The sequence below is a fragment of the Phoenix dactylifera genome, chromosome 2, assembly GCF_051530095.1.
Source record: "Phoenix dactylifera cultivar Ajwa chromosome 2, Ajwa_hap1_PhDact_Kaust_v1.1, whole genome shotgun sequence".
In the NCBI taxonomy this organism is placed as follows: domain Eukaryota; kingdom Viridiplantae; phylum Streptophyta; class Magnoliopsida; order Arecales; family Arecaceae; genus Phoenix; species Phoenix dactylifera.
In genome coordinates, this window is record NC_143191.1 from 58,571,534 (window position 1) to 58,589,424 (window position 17,891).

General features: G+C 41.3%; 3 protein-coding genes across 4 annotated transcripts; 2 read left to right on the plus strand and 1 right to left on the minus strand.

Annotated features, from left to right (window-relative positions):
* Window positions 1-2,246: 2,246 nt before the first annotated feature.
* LOC103713464 (pentatricopeptide repeat-containing protein At1g73400, mitochondrial-like) lies at window positions 2,247-8,844 on the plus strand. Of its 2 annotated transcripts, none has more exons than XR_003386854.4 (2): window positions 2,247-4,564; window positions 8,657-8,844. XR_003386854.4 is itself a non-coding variant. In XM_039119665.3 (2 exons), exons 1-2 carry the CDS (start codon window positions 2,613-2,615, stop codon window positions 4,395-4,397), a joined length of 1,671 nt encoding a protein of 556 aa, XP_038975593.3. In that variant the 5' UTR covers window positions 2,247-2,612; the 3' UTR covers window positions 4,398-4,831. The 2 variants fall into 2 exon arrangements, 1 of the variants encoding a protein (XP_038975593.3); XM_039119665.3 differs by lacking the exon at window positions 8,657-8,844 and having other exon boundaries at window positions 2,247-2,804; window positions 2,919-4,831.
* Window positions 8,845-8,914: 70 nt separating this feature from the next.
* Window positions 8,915-10,511, minus strand: LOC103713465 (short-chain dehydrogenase reductase 4-like). The gene is made up of 2 exons (XM_008800406.6): window positions 10,072-10,511; window positions 8,915-9,976 (listed from the first exon to the last, which is right to left on the minus strand). The coding sequence occupies exons 1-2, from the start codon at window positions 10,083-10,085 to the stop codon at window positions 9,193-9,195; spliced, it is 798 nt and encodes a 265-aa protein (XP_008798628.2). The 5' UTR covers window positions 10,086-10,511; the 3' UTR covers window positions 8,915-9,192.
* Window positions 10,512-11,866: 1,355 nt separating this feature from the next.
* On the plus strand, window positions 11,867-17,891 carry LOC103713466 (protein LEAD-SENSITIVE 1-like). Its single transcript, XM_008800407.6, has 2 exons — window positions 11,867-12,342; window positions 17,025-17,891. The coding sequence occupies exons 1-2, from the start codon at window positions 12,231-12,233 to the stop codon at window positions 17,729-17,731; spliced, it is 819 nt and encodes a 272-aa protein (XP_008798629.4). The 5' UTR covers window positions 11,867-12,230; the 3' UTR covers window positions 17,732-17,891.

The window sequence follows — 17,891 nt, forward strand, 5'->3', positions numbered from 1 at the left end:
TATTTAAAAGCTGTCGTCTGGTAATAGTTAGGTCGACAAATATTTGAGCATAATATCTACATCCGTGCAGTAATTTTAATACATGTCAAAGACAAGACTATATCAAGAGGAAGCATTATTTTATTCTTCAGCATTAGGACCTTATGCCTAATTACTATTCTATAATAAAGATGTTACACTGTATCTCACGTTCAGAAGGTACACCAATGAAAGGAATCTCTCCTCATGCCCTCCAAGGCTCATCTAGGGTTTCGAACGAGGAGTTGACTTATTAACCAAACCGGTCTTGACCCGATTAGACCCGACTAGATCCATATTTCAAGCCCCATGGATGCTCAGGATAAAAGCTAATTTGGATTAAGAGAAAAATGGAGTGGCCTAACCCCAATTTATTCCAACTTGGCCTGAAAATCCAGATCATAGAAAACTCTCCTCTGTCACCCTAAATATCCTTCTAAATTTATCAAATGATTCCTTATTTAAACTAAACTCTATTTATCTGAATTATCGTATCAATTTTAGCTTCGTAATTATATTTAGAATTATAGTTTGCAAACTTATGACCTAATGGTCATTTTCATGGATCAAGTTAAAATATTTTGAATGAAAATAAATATTTAAGTTGGACTCGTTAATTTTATTCATTTTTTTAGTAATTTCATATTTAATTATCAAGTATTGTTTGATATATTTATTTTTTTCTAATATTTTATTGTATCATTCCATGATATCAAGAATTTCCGATAGTTAGCGAGATACTTTATACCTTTGTATTGGTCACGATTAATGAGCTTTCCTAATCATCTCGGTCTATGAACATAGGTCGAACTACGTAAATCCTCGTCTCTACATGTGCTTTATTTATTTTACTATCCTAAATTCTAACTCCTTTGTATAACAAATAAAAAATCAGCTAACTCTGCAATCTATAAATACAGAGCAAACAATTTCCAATTTGAATGGTAACTTCGTATGATGAGGTCGGAGGGTATCCCCCGAGCCCCAGAGCTCAGTTCCCACCAGTCTTAGACAACAGAAGCGATTGCTTCTCCTCAGAGGTATTGTCCGCTTTGAAGGGGGTCTCATAGTCTCTTCCCAATGCACGGTTTTGCCCCACAAAAGGCGCCTCTGAAGAGAAAAGGATAGCCCCCGTCCATTTAAGGAACAGACTTCTCCGCCATCTAGTTGATGTGGGACTAAGTTCGAAGCCTTTATTCCCACAACATAACCCTCCCAGCAGAGAGGTCTGTGCCGGGATTAAGGGCTCTCAACGAAAGCAACATTAATGAGGTCGGAGGGTATCCCCCGAGCCCCAAAGCTCAGTCCCCACCGGTCTCAGACAGTGGAAGCGACTGCTTCTCCTCAGAGGTATTGTCCGCTTTGAAGGGGGTTTCATATTCTCTTCCTAATGCATGGTTTTGCCCCACAAAAGGTGCCTCTGAAGAGAAAGGGGTAGCCCCCCTCCATTTAAAGAACAGACCTGTCCACTATCTAGTCGATGTGGGACTAAGTTCGGACTCTTTATTCCCACAACATAGTCCCCCCAGTAGAGGGGTCTATGCTGGGGTCAAGGGCTCTCGACGAAAACACCATTGATGAGATCGGAGGGCATCCCCCCGAGCCCCAGAGCTTAGTCCCCACTGGTTTCAGATAGCGGAAGCGACTGCTTTTCCTTAGAGATATTGTCCGTTTTGAAGGGGGTTTCATAATCTCTTCCCAACGCACGGTTTTGCTTCACAAAAAGCGCCTCTGAATAGAAAGGGGTAGCCCCCCTCCATTTAAGGAACAGACCTCTCCGCTATCTAGTCGATGTGGGACTAAGTTCGGACCTTTTATTTCCACAACGTAGCTCCCCCAGTGGAGGGGTCTGTGCCGGGGTCAAGGGCTCTCAACGAAAGCACCATTGATGAGGTCAAAGGGTATTCCCCGGAGCCCCAGAGCTCAGTCCTCACCGGTCTCAGACTGCGGAAGCGACTGTTTCTTCTCAGAGGTATTATCCGCTTTGAGAGGGTTTTATAGTCTCTTCCCAATGCACGGTTTTGCCTCACAAAAGGCGCCTATGAAGAGAAAGGGGTAGTCCCCTTCTATTTAAGGAACAGACCTCTCTGCTATCTAGTCGATGTGAAACTAAGTGCGGACTCTTTATTTCCACAACACACCGCAAATGAAAAGACTTCAACATGAACTTTTGAGTTGTCAAAGAACTTCTTTTTGTTTAAAGGCACCAATCATTAGACTGGCCAAGACAAGTCTTATGCATGATATACTTGAGAGAGTCTATTTAGCAGTCCCTTGCTGAAGATATTGGGGGGAAAAAAAAAGAACAAGAAGAATCCAGAGTTGGTCTTATATGCATGCATTATATAAATAACAAAAAGGAAAAGTGATAAACGAAACTTGTTTTCATTCTCTGCTATTTGTTTGAAAGTTTGATGCCGATTCCAGGTTTTTTATCCAGATCCAAGTAATAACACCCGAGAACCTCTTACCTAGATCATTTCGGGTCCCTGCTTCTGCGATAAAATTTGGGCGCCCCTGACTTTTTCTTTCTTTCCTTCGTTATTTTGAAATATTGATTTTTTTTTTTTTTTTAAGTAATAATTTTGAAACAGATGTGCCGCCATACATTTGTTTCGGTTCTGGGCAGATCCTTGAACTTCCGTCGGAATTTGGGTGCATCACCAAACTCATCGATCGGGATCTCTTCTGCCCGGAATTTCTTGGCCTTTTGTCTCTTGAATTTATCGCCACGGATTGTTTCTTCAAGTTTACATACAAAATCTGGCCTTGAAGAACCATCGGCGGTACCTATTTTTATCCCCGCAGAGGGGGCTCTTCATCGCGGTCGCCGTAATTGTTTCCGTGCTTCCGCCACAAATTTCTCGATCAGGACCTTTTCTTGCTTCTCTTCTTCACAGGGTCTCGACGCTTCAGGTGATGCGGATGCAGCAGGCGAGCACTTGGCCGCCGTTCCTGAGAAGGTGTATGCAGCCATCATGTCCTGCTCTGGTGCCGATCAGCTTCTGGAGAGCATTCTTGATTCGCTCGGAATACAGCCGACCACCGAGCTCGTGAATGATGTCATCCGAAGGCTTCGCTACGAGGAAAAATTAGCTTTCAGGTTCTTCACCTGGGCAGGCCATCAAGAAGGGTACAACCACGAGCCTCCCGTGTATGACGATATGATCGATATATTGTCCAGTACGAGATACAAGGCACGGCAGTTTGGGGTGGTTTGCGATATTCTGGATTGCATGAAGAGAAGGAACAAGAACACGGTGCCCATTGATGCTCTCCTAGCAATCTTGAGAACGTACACCGACAAGCATCTCACCCATCTCCGAAAATTCGCGAAGAAGAAAAGAATACGGCAAAAGACCCCGCCAGAAGTAGATGCATTTAACTTGCTGCTGGATTCTCTCTGCAAGTGCAGCTTGGTCAGGGAGGCAGAACTTATGTTCCACCGGGTGAAGAATAAGGTTGTCCCGAATGCGGAGACTTTCGATATTTTGTTTTATGGGTGGTGCAGAATGAGAGACCCTAAAAAAGCAATGAAGGTGCTCGAGGAAATGATGCAGATGGGTCACGCCCCGGAGAATTTCACATACAATGCTGCAATCGAATCCTTCTGCGGTGCAGGGATGGTTTCAGAAGCCAGAGAGCTTTTCGAGTTCATGAGAACTAAAGGCTCCGCCATATCTTCACCAACTGCCAGGACTTATAGTATCATGATTGTGGCCCTGGCGAAGTCCGATCTGATGGAGGAGTGCTTTAGACTGCTAGCTGATATGAGAAGCAGCGGCTGCCTTCCTGATGTGTCGACGTATATAGACATGATTGAAGGGATGTGTTTGGCTGGAAAGGTCGATGCTGCCTATAAGATACTGGAAGAGATGAGCAAGACAGGTTTTCCACCTGATATCCTCACATATAACTGCTTTCTCAAGGTGCTTTGCAAACTTAGGAAGGCTGAAGAAGCTCTAGTGCTTTGCGAAAGAATGATAGAATCAGGTTGTGAGCCTAGCGTCCATACTTATAACATGTTGATTACAATGTTTTTTGAGATGTGCGAACCGGATAGGGCTCTTAGCATGTGGGATGAGATGGATCGAAGAGGATGTGCACGTGTCGTGGATACTTATGGTATAATGATTGACGGGTTGTTCAATTGCAGGAGAACAGATGATGCATGTTTACTTCTGGAAGAGGTAATAAACCACGGGATGAAATTACCATATCAGAAATTCGATGCCATTCTGATGCGGCTATCAGCAATTGGAAATCTTCATGCCATCCATCGTCTATCAGAGCATATGAGGAGGTTCTACAATGTTGCGATGGCCAGACGTTTTGCCATAAGCCAGAAGAAGAAGAGCATGAGATTGAGGAGAAGATAGGCTTTCAGATTTCCAGTACAATCACCCAAGGTTTTATACTGAAGTCGAGTCGAAGCTACCTTCAGTTTGGTACTCATTAGCTCTCACCAATTTGTTTGTCAAGTAGTGTGCACTGATTACCAATGCCTCACAATGTCCTGATGCAACAAGCTTCTCTGCAAGATTTGGTTAGTCATGTCTGAAGATATCATTTTATAACTCAAATAGATCTGCTGGCTGTTTAGCATTTTGTCTACGGGATGAACCTCAAATAGTATAGCTTACATTGCTTAGCATCTGATGTGCCGATTGCTTTTCTGAAACCACGGCACCAACTTGCAACACTTAAGCTTTGCTGTAATTTTACATGCCTAATTTTAACCTTAACTGTAGCAATATGACATTTATAATATAGTCTAGGTTATATAAGATTGGCATACCAATATTCAATTTTATTACTACATTGTCAGTATTGTTATCTTTTGTATCAACTTGTGGGCTTTGACGGACAACTGACTAGACCATCATACTGAAGTAGGTTTCCAATCTGGACAGAATATGTTTTAGGAATGTAAGTTGATTTCTGCTATGCTTTTGAAACAAGATCAATCTTTCTAGTATTCTCAACTTCACTGATGCATCCATTTGCCTTTGGAGCAGGTGTGATATTGTATAATTGGAGAAACTACAAAAAATTGGTTCTCAATTAGCAAATTCCAATCATTATATACTTTATTCAAGGAAAAAAAAATATCAAATTGTTTTTGAGGAGGTCTAATTCAAAATTGTTCAGAACTTGCAGTAAATCCCTCAACCCCCGCCCTTTATTCAAATGATTAATGGAAAATAAGCAACATTGGTTTTTCTTGTTTTGAGTGATGCCGGCTACTAGATTTTCTGTTTTGTTTTTATTATGATCTCATTTTATGTCCCACTCTGCTGTGTTTTATTGATCAATGATAATTTTTGAGTCTACTGTAATTTTCCACTTCAGTTAATAAGGACATTAAATTCCTTCACTTGCCCATCTAAAAGTTGGTCTATGACTAGGAACATCATGCTATCTTAATTGGTTGCACATGTTATTTCTATGTTGTCCCTGCTTTTTGCTGGTAGTTTGAACAAGCCTTAATGCTTTTAGGGTTAACTAAATTATCTATGAGTTTGCATTTGAATCCAAATCCAAGAAGGATGTCTTCATAGGCTGGAAAATTTGATTAGAATTAACCATGAGTATATTTAGAATCCAAATCATGATACGGTTCCTTAGATCGCCTTCTAATGTCCATGTGTATACAAGTATTATTTTGTGAACAATTTATGATGCTTTTAATTACTGTAAGTTTTGACCACTAAAATTTACAAACACATCTATTACCTAAGTTTAATTTTTGAATGAGGTTTCTGTCACTGGCACAGTGCATGTCTACGTGCTGTGCTGTGCCATTGCTTCCCATGCATGGGCATGCACTATCACATAGCCATTCCACATGCTAGTCTAGGCTTTGCAAAGTGTTGTGCCAATTGATGTTGATCTGGCACTTCATTTCTTTCCCGGGAAGGATCTCTCTCTTTATTGGAACCTCATAAGAAATTAGACCACCTCAAATTTCTTGAGATATTAACTCCAAACCAAGTAACAGCTCCTAAAAATGGAGTTGAGTTCTGTGATTTGAGTCTTCACTGATGGAATTCTCAGGATTATCAGAGCACTTGTTCGTGGAATTTTAAGATCTTTGTCTATGATATTTTCGGATAAAGATGTATGCATATAGGTTAAAAAAAATATATACCTTCCCATATTAGTGATTTTGAAGTTGACAGTTGCTTTCCCGGGAGAGTCTGGGACTGCAAAAGCACATGACCTTCTGAGAATTACTATACTCAGTTGTTTTAGTCCACGTGTCTATCTTTTAGAATTTTGCCTAGCTTTAAATCTCCAGCAGTCGCAGGTCAAGGGGATACTCTGCTAGAAAAGCTTAGCTCATAAGTCTTCTTTCTTTCTTTTTTTTCCTTGGAGGAAGACCATTAGTCTTTTTGTGCCTCTCTCTCTCTCTCTCTCTCTCTCTCTCTTGGATAGCATGAGAAGATGGTGGTCATGGCATGTGGATATGAGGATGGATGGAAATCCTAGAGAGACTCCTCTTTTTGTAGAGGAGGGGAGGCATCATGGTTTCTATGTAAAGCATCCCAAAGTCGTCACTAGACTCTACTCCTAAGAGAGAGGATAAGGATAAGAGGCTGGCCTTACTTGACTACCACTAGAGTGCTGTTAGGACTCCAAGAGGGAGAGCAAATGGCACCGACCCCTTCTAGATGCACGCACTCCTATAAGGAGTGCATTCCATAGTTGGCACAAATATAGGTAGCGGCACCAGCCACCTTAATTTCCCTGGTTGGTGCCCCTACTTGGATCTCATCCAAGGGGCATCTAGAGTTGACTCAGGTGTGGTCTTGCTTGACCTGACCTAGCCCAATCATTATATTCAAACTATTTTCATAGCCCAATCCTTCTCCAATCAAATCTGGATCTTTTTATGAGACAATACAACAAGGTATCCTAGCTTAATTCTCTCTCTGTGTTTCTGTATATATCTATTTTTAGATTGAGTGTTGAAGTTGGACTCGAACTGAGTTGATGAACTTCATCTTCCAAGAGTAAGAGAGAAATTTGGGTTGTATTCAAGGTGTGTTTAAATCCTACACTAGGTAGGATTCCATCCTATAAATAGATGCTCTAGAAGTAGCCCTAATCATGCATATGGTAAATCAGCAGCAGCTCCCTCTCTTTTCCTCCACTTCTCTTTCCCCTTTTATTTGCTCTCTTTGGGGTTCCACCCAGTGCCCAAGATTTTCAGGTTTGGTTGTGTGGAGATTTAGGAGAAGTCTCTTGTAGCTTCTTGTCCAACCAATGGTGATGTGTCTTGAGATGGAGTGACAGGCTTCGACAAACCCTGGCAAAGATTGACAGGTTCGATGCATGCTTGTAAGGTGAGTTGTGATTCGAGGAAAGCTTCCAAACAAGTCCTCTTTAGTTTACTTATATGCATATGAATAATTTTCAAATAACGTTTCTCAGAGCATCAAATTAATTTTCTTGGCTCTTACAAGTTGAAACTTGAAAGCACTTGTGCAATTCCATCCAGTAGGACGGAGACGGATGAGAAGCACCATCCATAAAATTAATGATGCAAGGGATATGGTTCTGTTTGAAAGTTTCTGCAACTTAGCAACCACAAGATAGGGCATGCCTGTTTGTATAAACCTATAAACTAAGGCATTGTTCGGATGTTGGAGAACTATCTATTGTTAAGTGATTTTGTTTTTTTAAAGATATGGAGGATGGATAGTCCAGAGAGATTAGAAAAGCTACATGGTAACTTGTTCCTACCTTTTAGCAATAAATCACCTTGCATGAGGAATCAGTAACTTTTAGCCATAGGGTAAATCATCTTGCATAAGCAATCGATTATCTTCAAAGAAATGGAGATTGGTTGCTGCCTGTGGTCACCACCTTTGGAGACCATGCTTTATGTGCATGCTTCTAAAAGAAGCCTCCTGCTGGAAGATTTTTTTTTTTTTTTTGAGATAATAAGGAGGAAGTAAGATACTACCCCCAAGTTTATTGATTAAAAGGTAGCTGATTGCATAGTAGGATCAATTGATACGTACCACAATGAAGAATCGAATGGAAGGAGTAAATGCGAAGTACCTCCAAAATCCATGAGCATTGGGGGTCACTCATGTCAGGGGTTACATTCTTACATTTTCCCACTTAAGATGCCATTACAGTAAGCATCAGGCGGTTGGGACCCACCCAATCATTCCAAATGAATTGAGTGGAGAGCCATGAGCTCATGCCAATTGGGTAACCACAAAATCCTCAGTCTCTTCCGTCTGCTTCCTCAACTGGGAACGCCAATAAGCTAGTTTTTGTTTTTCCGGAGTTTTGTTTCCTGTTAACAGTTGGAGAGCACTGAATCAAAGAAAAAAGGGGATGGTTTCTGCTTACGGTTGGCAAGAGTACTTTGGCAGTTAAGCCTTGCACCATGGAGATTGCTATTTGCTTTTGTGCCTCCATATCAAATTGCTCATGGTTGGATATCTTTTATTTGCTCTCTAATTTTCATTAGTGGGATAGTTTATGTGGTTACTCAGCGTACAGATCAGATAAACTCCGTTGCAGGTTCCCATCACATCTTTCCTGAAACAAAATTTCCTATTCATTTTTATGTGAAAGTGTAACTGATTATTGCCAGCTTATGGAATTTCTCTTACAGGAATTAATCCTTACGTCATAGCATTTACAGCACTAGACTCATGGCCAGATTTAGTTGCAAGCAAGATTGCTGCTGGAAGATCTTATCGACATTTTTTATCATTCAAACAGCACCTAAATCTTTCAGAACTTAAGAAGACATCTGACATCTTCTCCAATGTCAAGCTCGTTGGGCCATTTCTGTGTACGCCGGTAAGGGGTATATATCCTGCGAGTAGCATCTTATCTATATAATCTTTTTTTTTTTTATCGATACAGGTATCAAAAAAGATTATTTTTCAAAAGTTGAATTTTAAATGTCATAATCAGCAGAAATTACGTTGTTAGTTATCATCGTTCATGGCTTTTGTACAGATCCAACAGCAGCACACACGGCCAAATGTGAGCATCTCTCTGATTTGAATGGGTGAAAGAAACAAACAGGTGTTATTCAGCTGGATAGCAAGGGTTAGGCTTCACACTGCAGACATAGCACTAGGACCCGAAAGCCGGATCTCCAACCAGACGAGAAAGCTTGGCCACCTTACAGCAAGACGACTATTTCTTGAGGAAGGTGCGCGTGTTCTGACCGACGACTGTCCGCCCTCCGTCCACCACCAAATCGTGCCCGGTGATGAATTCCGACTCATCCGACGCCAGGAACAGCGCGGCCTCCGCGATGTGGCTCGTCTTGAGCACCACCCCCTTCAGCCTGGACAGGGCCTCGCCGTACTCCTCCACCTTGCTCGGGCTCCCACCGAGGTGCTCGCACGCGAGGGGCGTGGCCACGGCCGAGGGGGACACGCAGTTCACCCGGATGCCGTGCTCCCCGAGCTCCACCGCGGCCGCGCGCACCAGCCCCAGCACGGCGTGCTTCGACGCCACGTAGGCCGCCACCCCGGCTCCCCCACGGCTCGCCGCCACGCTCGCGGTGCAGACGATGGACCCCCGCGTCCCGCGCGCCACCATCGCGCGCGCCGCGTGCTTGACGGCCGCAGCCGCTCCCCGCGCGTTGACGGCCATGACGTCGTCCCACACCTCCAGGCTCGCCTCCAGGATGGGTCCCACGGGGCCTACCTTCCCCGCGTTGCTGAAGAGGACGTCCAGCCGGCCGTGGGTCCGGACGGCGAAGTCCACCGCCGCCTCCAGCTGCTTCTCGTCGCGGACGTCGCAGTGGCGGTAGGCGCAGCGGTCGAGGCCGATGGAGGCGGCGATGGCGCGGCCGAGCTCGTCCTGGATATCGGCGATGATGACGAGGGCGCCCTCGGAGGCGAAGAGCCTCGCGGTGGCCTCGCCGATGCCGCTGGCCCCTCCGGTGATGATGGCCACCTTGCCTTCCAACCTGTGAGCGAACCGATCAAACTAGCAGTTTAACGGTCGACGGAGCTGGCCGTGGATGAGAGACAGAGAGAGTGTGAAGTACACATCATTGCTTACCTTGGCCGTGACATGGTGTTATCGGGTTCCGGCGACGGTCGGAAATCTTAATTTGCTGTTTTGGGAAAGATCAATATACTTGTGCTTATAATAGGGAAAAAGAGATCGAATCGGATGATCGAGGGACAGAGGCATATAGCATGAGACATGGAACCGGCCAACTAAACCATGGCCATCACTGGAAGGAGCGGAGTGCCCAAAGCCCATGGCTCATCATATTCTCGGAGGATCCCGCAAGCTGAAGCGCTGATGGGTCCCAGCCGAGGTGCTCGGTTGTCAAACCTTATCTCTTCCACCGACGCCATCGTGGCAGAAAAGTAGCCTGAAACCAACCAACATTGGTACCAATTCTTCAACTGGGATGTTTTTGAAAATATCCGGCTCTTAAAATATCAGATTAGGATCATTGATGACGATTTGCAATATTTAAATTAATTACAAACCAAAATTCACTAATTTGGAACTCTTTTGCTTATGGATCAAATCAGCAAAATATAGACCGCAGATACAACTAGCGAGCAAAAATACGGCAAAAAGTGTATCATTTACAATTTTCAATTTTTTATTTTAATGTAAGATATTTTAAAATGTATATACGAATCAAACCAAAACATGATAAATTATTAATTTTATTTTTATTTGATGCATGAAGGTGTAATGGCTCAGGATCTAACCAAAAAAAAAAAAAAAAAAAGGAGGTATCATGTGAGTTTCTTAACCTTGTATAACTACTCAAATTTTTTCTGGGGAATAACTTATGTAACATTAAACGTAAGCCTACATGGGTTTTCGCATGCTTCATTCATTTTAAATCCTAACTAATGATCCAAGTTTAATCAAATTCAATCACAAGCATAATTGATAAATTTATAGTCAGTTTCAATGAGTCTGTGGTGCAATATTCCTTGGTTCACATAGACCATGAGTAAGTTCTGGTCTGATGTCATTTGTAGGACTCAGGATATAATCTAAAAAAAAAACATTAACTAAAAGATGTTATTTAAGTTTTTTGGTTATGTATAAATATTAAAGATCTTTATCAATAACTGATATAGGATTGAACACATCCATACCTAGGTCCTCATAGCATACCTACATAGTTTATGACTTTTACTTAAATATGGTAGAACGGAGTCAGAAGTACCGATTTTCATTTCAGGGATCTTTTGTTATATGTGGGTTGCTAGCGATTGGCCTTGTCCTCGGGAAAATGGCCGACACAAACAGTGCTATATCAGCCTGTAGAGAAACGTAGACAAGTGGTTTTACTTTTTGAGTAATATTCTAAAATATATCTATTTTATATTTTTTAATCTTTTAGGAAGACAAATAAACCCAAAATATTAGATAGTAATTTTAACATTTAGCAATAATTTTTATATAGCTGATATTTTTTATTTTTGTCGTATTATTACTATTTTAGATTAAACTAGAGAATACTTGTACTTTATTATTTTCCAGTCAAGTGAGCACAAACCCTAGCCATAAAGCCATGTGTAGCTAAATTCTGGTAATTCTTGTTGATGCATAATTTATATTTTGAGGAAAAATAAATCTTATTGGAACTTGTAGTTCTCACATCTATTTGTACTACTTTTTTGTACGCGGATAGTTTGGACGGCTAGTGTTTGGAAGGCAGTTGATCAGAGAAGGACAAGTCTCTCGCATGTTGGTTGATCAGAGAAGCAAACACATCCCCACAAAATCACGTGGAAATCCGTCTTAACCTTTTCCCACGCGGTTTATACGTACTGCGATCCGCGACAAAGGAAGCGAAGGATAACCCGGGCATGAATACGATGCTCTCCGACATGGCCTTTAGATCGTGAAAACGATCGTTGTTATTTTAGATCAAGATCAAGATCAGATAATTTTGGCCCATCGTTAAGAACCGTCGGGCCGGCTGCTGCCTTTGCGGTGCCAGCCAAGCCGTGTTAAAGAAAACCAGCGCGAGCGCCCAACGAAACGAATCCAAGTTTCGGTTCCGTCAGGTCGGGGTGCGCCTTGCACGGAAGGAAGGCCGAGGCTTCTTCGCCCTAAAGGAAGCAGGACCTCTCTAAAACTCCACTTGGGGAGAGGGGTGCCGCGTTGCGGGAGGGGGAGAGAGAGGAGGCGGGAGACCGACCCCATTCTCTTGTCTCTCCGAGCGACGGGAAGAGATGAGACGATCGGAGGTGATGACGGTGCTGTCGAACCGGATCGAGAGGGAGGAGCTGAAGCCCGGGGATCACATCTACTCCTGGAGGAAGGCCTACATCTATGCCCACCACGGTGATTCTCTCTCCCCTTGCTTCTTTCTTCTCCTCCTCCTCCTCCTTCGCATTATTACACATCATCTTCTTAAATAGAGGAGAGAAGAGGAGAGGAGAGGTTGGTAGGGTAGGGCAGCGTCGGTTTGGGTGAGGTTCTCCCTTCAAAGATCTTCTTGATCTCGTTCTTAGATTAGGTGCTCCCATATCCGAATTTTGGGTTCGGCTACACGGATCTAGATGTCTGCTTGCCGATTCTTTAAGGAGAAGGTAGGAAAGTGGGCAACATTGTCGGGGGTGGTTGAACAACGAGCCTTTGAAAGGGAACCAACCATATATTGCAATTTTCAGGATTGGGATTCCCTTTTGGCTCCAACATTCGTTGATTAGATTTCTGCTGCTCCATAGTTTTCCCCCTTCTTTCCGACACATGTAGGAATCAAGACATATATTGCACCAAATTTAGGAGGAATCAAGACAAAGTGAGGATAACAGCAAATACAAAATCACTCAATGACCCTATTTGTCTTCACGATTTAAGAAGTAATGCTAGCTTGCCTTGTTCCAATCGCATTCTACTTCCAAATTCAGTCTAGAAAGTTTTATGTTTATTAAAATTGTGTTCCAATGGACGAGGCTCCTGCTACTATGGGATCTAGGGAGGTTCAGATGGACGTAGCCTTAGCCCTGCTCATGGAGAGGCTGTTCCATATTTTGAACCTGTGACACCATGTCTCTATGGAGTCGCCAAGGCCCATCCTTTGAAATACCTCTGTTTATCTTCTTCAAAAAAGGGGGAAAAAAGAAAATGCATCCCATCAAAATGAGGTCCTTGCTCAATCTCTTTAGATGCCATAGTTTTCGATCTCTTTAGTAGACAGGAGTCCACACTTGGGTCATAGATGTTGGCCAACTTACGAGGGAACCACCAATTGCTCTAGATGAAGGTACAATGATATATTGAGGGCATGATTGAGATCATGGAACCTTTTTGCATTGACATCTGCCTTGGTAAGGCCATCTCTTTGAGAATTCCCTTCACAACAAATGTTTAAGTCATTGCTTGGATCTAATGGGCAATCAAATTCAATTGGAAGCATAACCTGCCTTGCAGCTTTTTGAAGGAGAAAGAACATTTCAACTTTCAAATTGAATTAGCAATTTCTTTGAAGCAGTCCATTCCCACAATTTGAAGGCCATAAATTTCGTTCTGAACTTATGCTTTTAGCATTGGTTAATCCCTGTACCAAAGCTTATTTCCAACCATTTATTGGAATATCTGATGTCACAATGGTCTATTTCTGCTGTTCCAGTAACAGGAGCTGCCGGCTTGCATAATCTAGTTCCTTTCTATATAAGCACTGTCCCCTGTTACCAGTTGTGAATTTGCTATCATGTTACTCTTTTTGTTTGCTAGTGTGGATTAGCTTTCTAATTGTTATATTAGTTCTTCTTCCAAAAAAGATATCTCTATCAAGTGCTGGTGCATAATATATTGCTTTCCATTTTATCTTGCTTACATGTAAATTCCTATGAATGCTCTTGTCAAAATTGCATGGTTGAGGCTCGAGATAGCCGCTTATCATATAATTTAGAATTTCCAAGCCTTCCAACTACTGTTCTTCATCTTTAATTAGTTATAGCCAGAATACTGAAAGTATTCTGGATTGCTTTTTTCTCATCAGTATTAATTTTGTTAAATTTAATCTGTTACTCCTGCTCGTCTATTTGAGCTTTCCTATTCTAATAGACTAAAATGAGTTGCATATTCACCATGTGCTTTACTCCCTTCTCTGGCATAACACAACAAGAATTAATACTGGCGGGTGTTCTTTTAAAATTATGAGTTATGCACAATAGCTGTAGGTGTGCGGCATTATCTTTCTACGTCACTATATTTTTCCTGAACTCATTTTCGATTCTGAATCTGTAGCATGTAAACCTCATTCCTGAATCATTTAACAGGTTTTGACTTGTAGAAGTGGCAAATAGTAGAATATACACTTGGAAATGTAGCGACTGATAGATTGTCTTGTCAAGTAATAGATTTTGGGAGCTGTTTGAGATTTTAAGTTGCTCTTGGCTGTATTCTGCTCTGTCTTGAAGTAGACTAATGGAATGAGAAATAAGGGCTTGCAGAAACTAGTTGAAGAAACGAGAGCATATTTGTGATGGATGGTTGGCGGCCAAGCTTATCCATTGTTTTGTAAAAGTTCTGAAGGTTTCATTGTGTCCAATTCTCATGAAGGATGAAGTAAAACATATTGCTAGAAGTGCATCTTTGTCAATCTGCTGCTAATTAATTATTGTTTATTCCAGGGCGAGTTGCCTTCTTACCTCAGTTTCTCCTCTTTTCATCTTTTATCTTATTTCTTGATAAACTTACCCTCATCTACGAATAAAATAAAATTTTTTAGAAGAAAATAAGGATTTTATTAGTTATCATTGCCTATTTGACAAAATGCTTTCAACTACATTATGTGTATGATTAACTGTTACTTTACTGAGTATTTTTTGCTTCAAAAAAAAAAGAAGAAAATTTGTGACACTAAAAATCAGTTCATCTAGTTTCTTTACCTAACTGTCATGCCAATTTGTAGCATCTTCAACCAAAGATTCACTATAATACAGTTCATATGGAATGTGTTTGACTTATGAATATAAGTTTTTGATTTATTTATGGATATATTCTGGTTGTTGTATTTTGTTCTTTAAGAATTCCTGGTTTTAATTTTGTGTGACACCTTATAGATTAAAACCTTAACAGAAAACATCTAAATGGTTCATGACATTAAGGCGCTACCTCATCCAAAATTTAGAAATTTATCTATAAATCATCTTTTCATGCTTGAGAACATTTATAGATAATTCTTTTTAATGGTTTTACTCAAAAAATTCTTTTTAATGGTTATTTTTTCAATGAACATCTCAACCTTTTCAAGAGAGTAGAACCCTAAATACACTAGAAGAGGAGCCGACTTATATAAGTTCTGCAACCAAGCTATTCAATACAGGGATTCAAGTACCAGTAGCACAAGGTATGTCATAAGGGTGGCAGTTGATTGGGTCTGGTTAGGTCAAGTAAGGATAGCAATCTAGAGCAACCCCATACCTGGCCCCTTCCAAGAGCACGTCAAGACCTCTTGACCATACCCACCCATGGGATATTCCAGATCATCCATTTTACCCTAATCGAATCCACTTATGCAAGACCCAGTCCGTAATAAACTTAACCTAACCCATCTAATCTTTATAATTGTTATTGGATAATTTCCAAAATAATTTAAATAACTAGTATTGAGAAAAATACCAACCACTCAAAAAATTCTTATTCAAGGCCATAACAACCCGATCTAAATCGTTTCAACCCAACAGAATTCTGCTACGATGATCCGAGATCAGGTCAAGACCTCTTGACCATACCCACCCATGGGATATTCCAGATCACCCATTTTTCCCTAATCGAATCCACTTTGCAAGACCCAGTCCCTAATAAACTTAACCTAACCCATCATATCTAATCTTTATAATTGTTATTGGATAATTTCCAAAATAATTTAAATAACTAGTATTGAGAAAAATACCAACCACTCAAAAAATTCTTATTCAAGGCCATAACAACCCGACCTAAATCATTTCAACCCAATAGAATTCTGCTACAATGATCCGAGATCAGGTCACGACCTCTTGACCATACCCACCCATGGGATATTCCAGATCACCCATTTTTCCCTAATTGAATCCACTTTGCAAGACCCAGTCCCTAATAAACTTAACCTAACCCATCATATCTAATCTTTATAATTGTTATTGGATAATTTCCAAAATAATTTAAATAACTAGTATTGAGAAAAATACCGACCACTCAATAAATTCAATTCAAGGTCATAACAACCCGACCTAAATCATTTCAACCCAAACAGAATTCTGCTACAATGATCCAAGTCAAGTTAAAGCTCTGTCCTATACCCAACATATTTAAAGTTCAGGTCAGAAAATTTTTTTACCCATACCTGACCCTAACTGAAAATGCCCTTGACAAAAATGCAGTCCAAATAGAATCAGGTAGGGTAAGGCTTTCTATTCAGGTCAATTTTGCCGTGATGAGAAAGTTATGTTAGAATTGTAAAAAATGATATGATGGATGTCATGCCGACCCAGTGCTTCCCAGTATCGGCCTTGCAGAGTATGTGCCAGCTGGCATGGACTCAAAACCCTGGTTCAACATCCCATCTGTTATGATCAGGCTTCCTGTTTGGAGAGCCTTTCTTGGTTGCCTACAGCGGGGCCTTTTCAAGAAATGAATATCTTACATATTTTTCCATGACATACTCATTAGATCAGACAACCAATGCCACATGTTATTTCAGTTTTTCCCCGCCTAATTTTGGACAGATATGCTCTCTTAATTGTTTTACTTCTTAAAAAGTTTAGAACTTCTTAAGATTGCTGTATGTTTGTGGCTTCCAAATAACATCACAGTATGTGCTCATAATCATGAGAATCATCCTTGCTTCCTCATTGCATGTTAGCAACAACAATGGTATATTTTTTGTTATCGTGACTGCCAGAGTATGTTAGAATTCATGTTGGGACCATTTATGACTAAACAGGACATGATACTGCATGTTGTTTTTGTGCTGAATGTCATTTGTCTTTCTGTAACTACATGATATTAAGTGCCACTTCTTTGTCTTCTCCTAGGGATATATGTGGGAGATGGCATGGTCATCCACTTCACCAGAGCAGCAGGCGAGGAGATTGGCACAGGAACTGTGTTAGACAGAATTCTTTTCAGCTCTTCTCCATCTCATTTGGGAACCGTCTGTGAGAGATGCGGCGATCAGAGCAAGCTGCATGGTGTAATAATGTCCTGCCTTGATTGCTTCCTTGCTGAAGGCAATCTCTACCTTTTCCACTACTCTGTCTCCCCAGCTTTCTTCATTGCCAAAGCTCGGGGTGGGACCTGCACGCTGGCAGCTTCAGATCCACCTGATGCTGTTCTTCATCGTGCCAAATATCTACTAGATAATGGATTTGGCATGTATAGTATATTCAAGAACAACTGTGAGGACTTTGCAATATACTGCAAGACAGGTCTGCTCATAGTGACCTCTTTCAGCGTGGGACGAAGTGGACAGTTGACATCTTTGACAGCTGCGTTCTCGGCGATAGCATCTTCCCCTCTTCGTTTCTTGACTACCAGCGTTAGTGGGCTGACATTGGTAGTTAGTGGTATGTACTGCGTTGGCCGGTATGTATCTGATATTGGAGTTCGCAGGGATGTTGTCAAGACTCCTGTGGAGAGGCTAGTTTCAGAGTCAAGCATGGTTGAGCCTGAATCAGCACCACAGACTCTAGCCGGAAATGCACACTCAAATAGTCATTCTGTTGAAAAAATTGAAGGTTAATTTTAAGGGCCTTTATTTACTGGGAAATTATGTTATTTAATATAAGCATTCCATTGTTGTGAAGACAGATCTTGAGTGTATGAAATGTGTCGTATACATTTTGATGTATGTGATGGTCATTTTCTGTGGAAAAGAATTAAAAGTTGGGTTCTGATTTTAA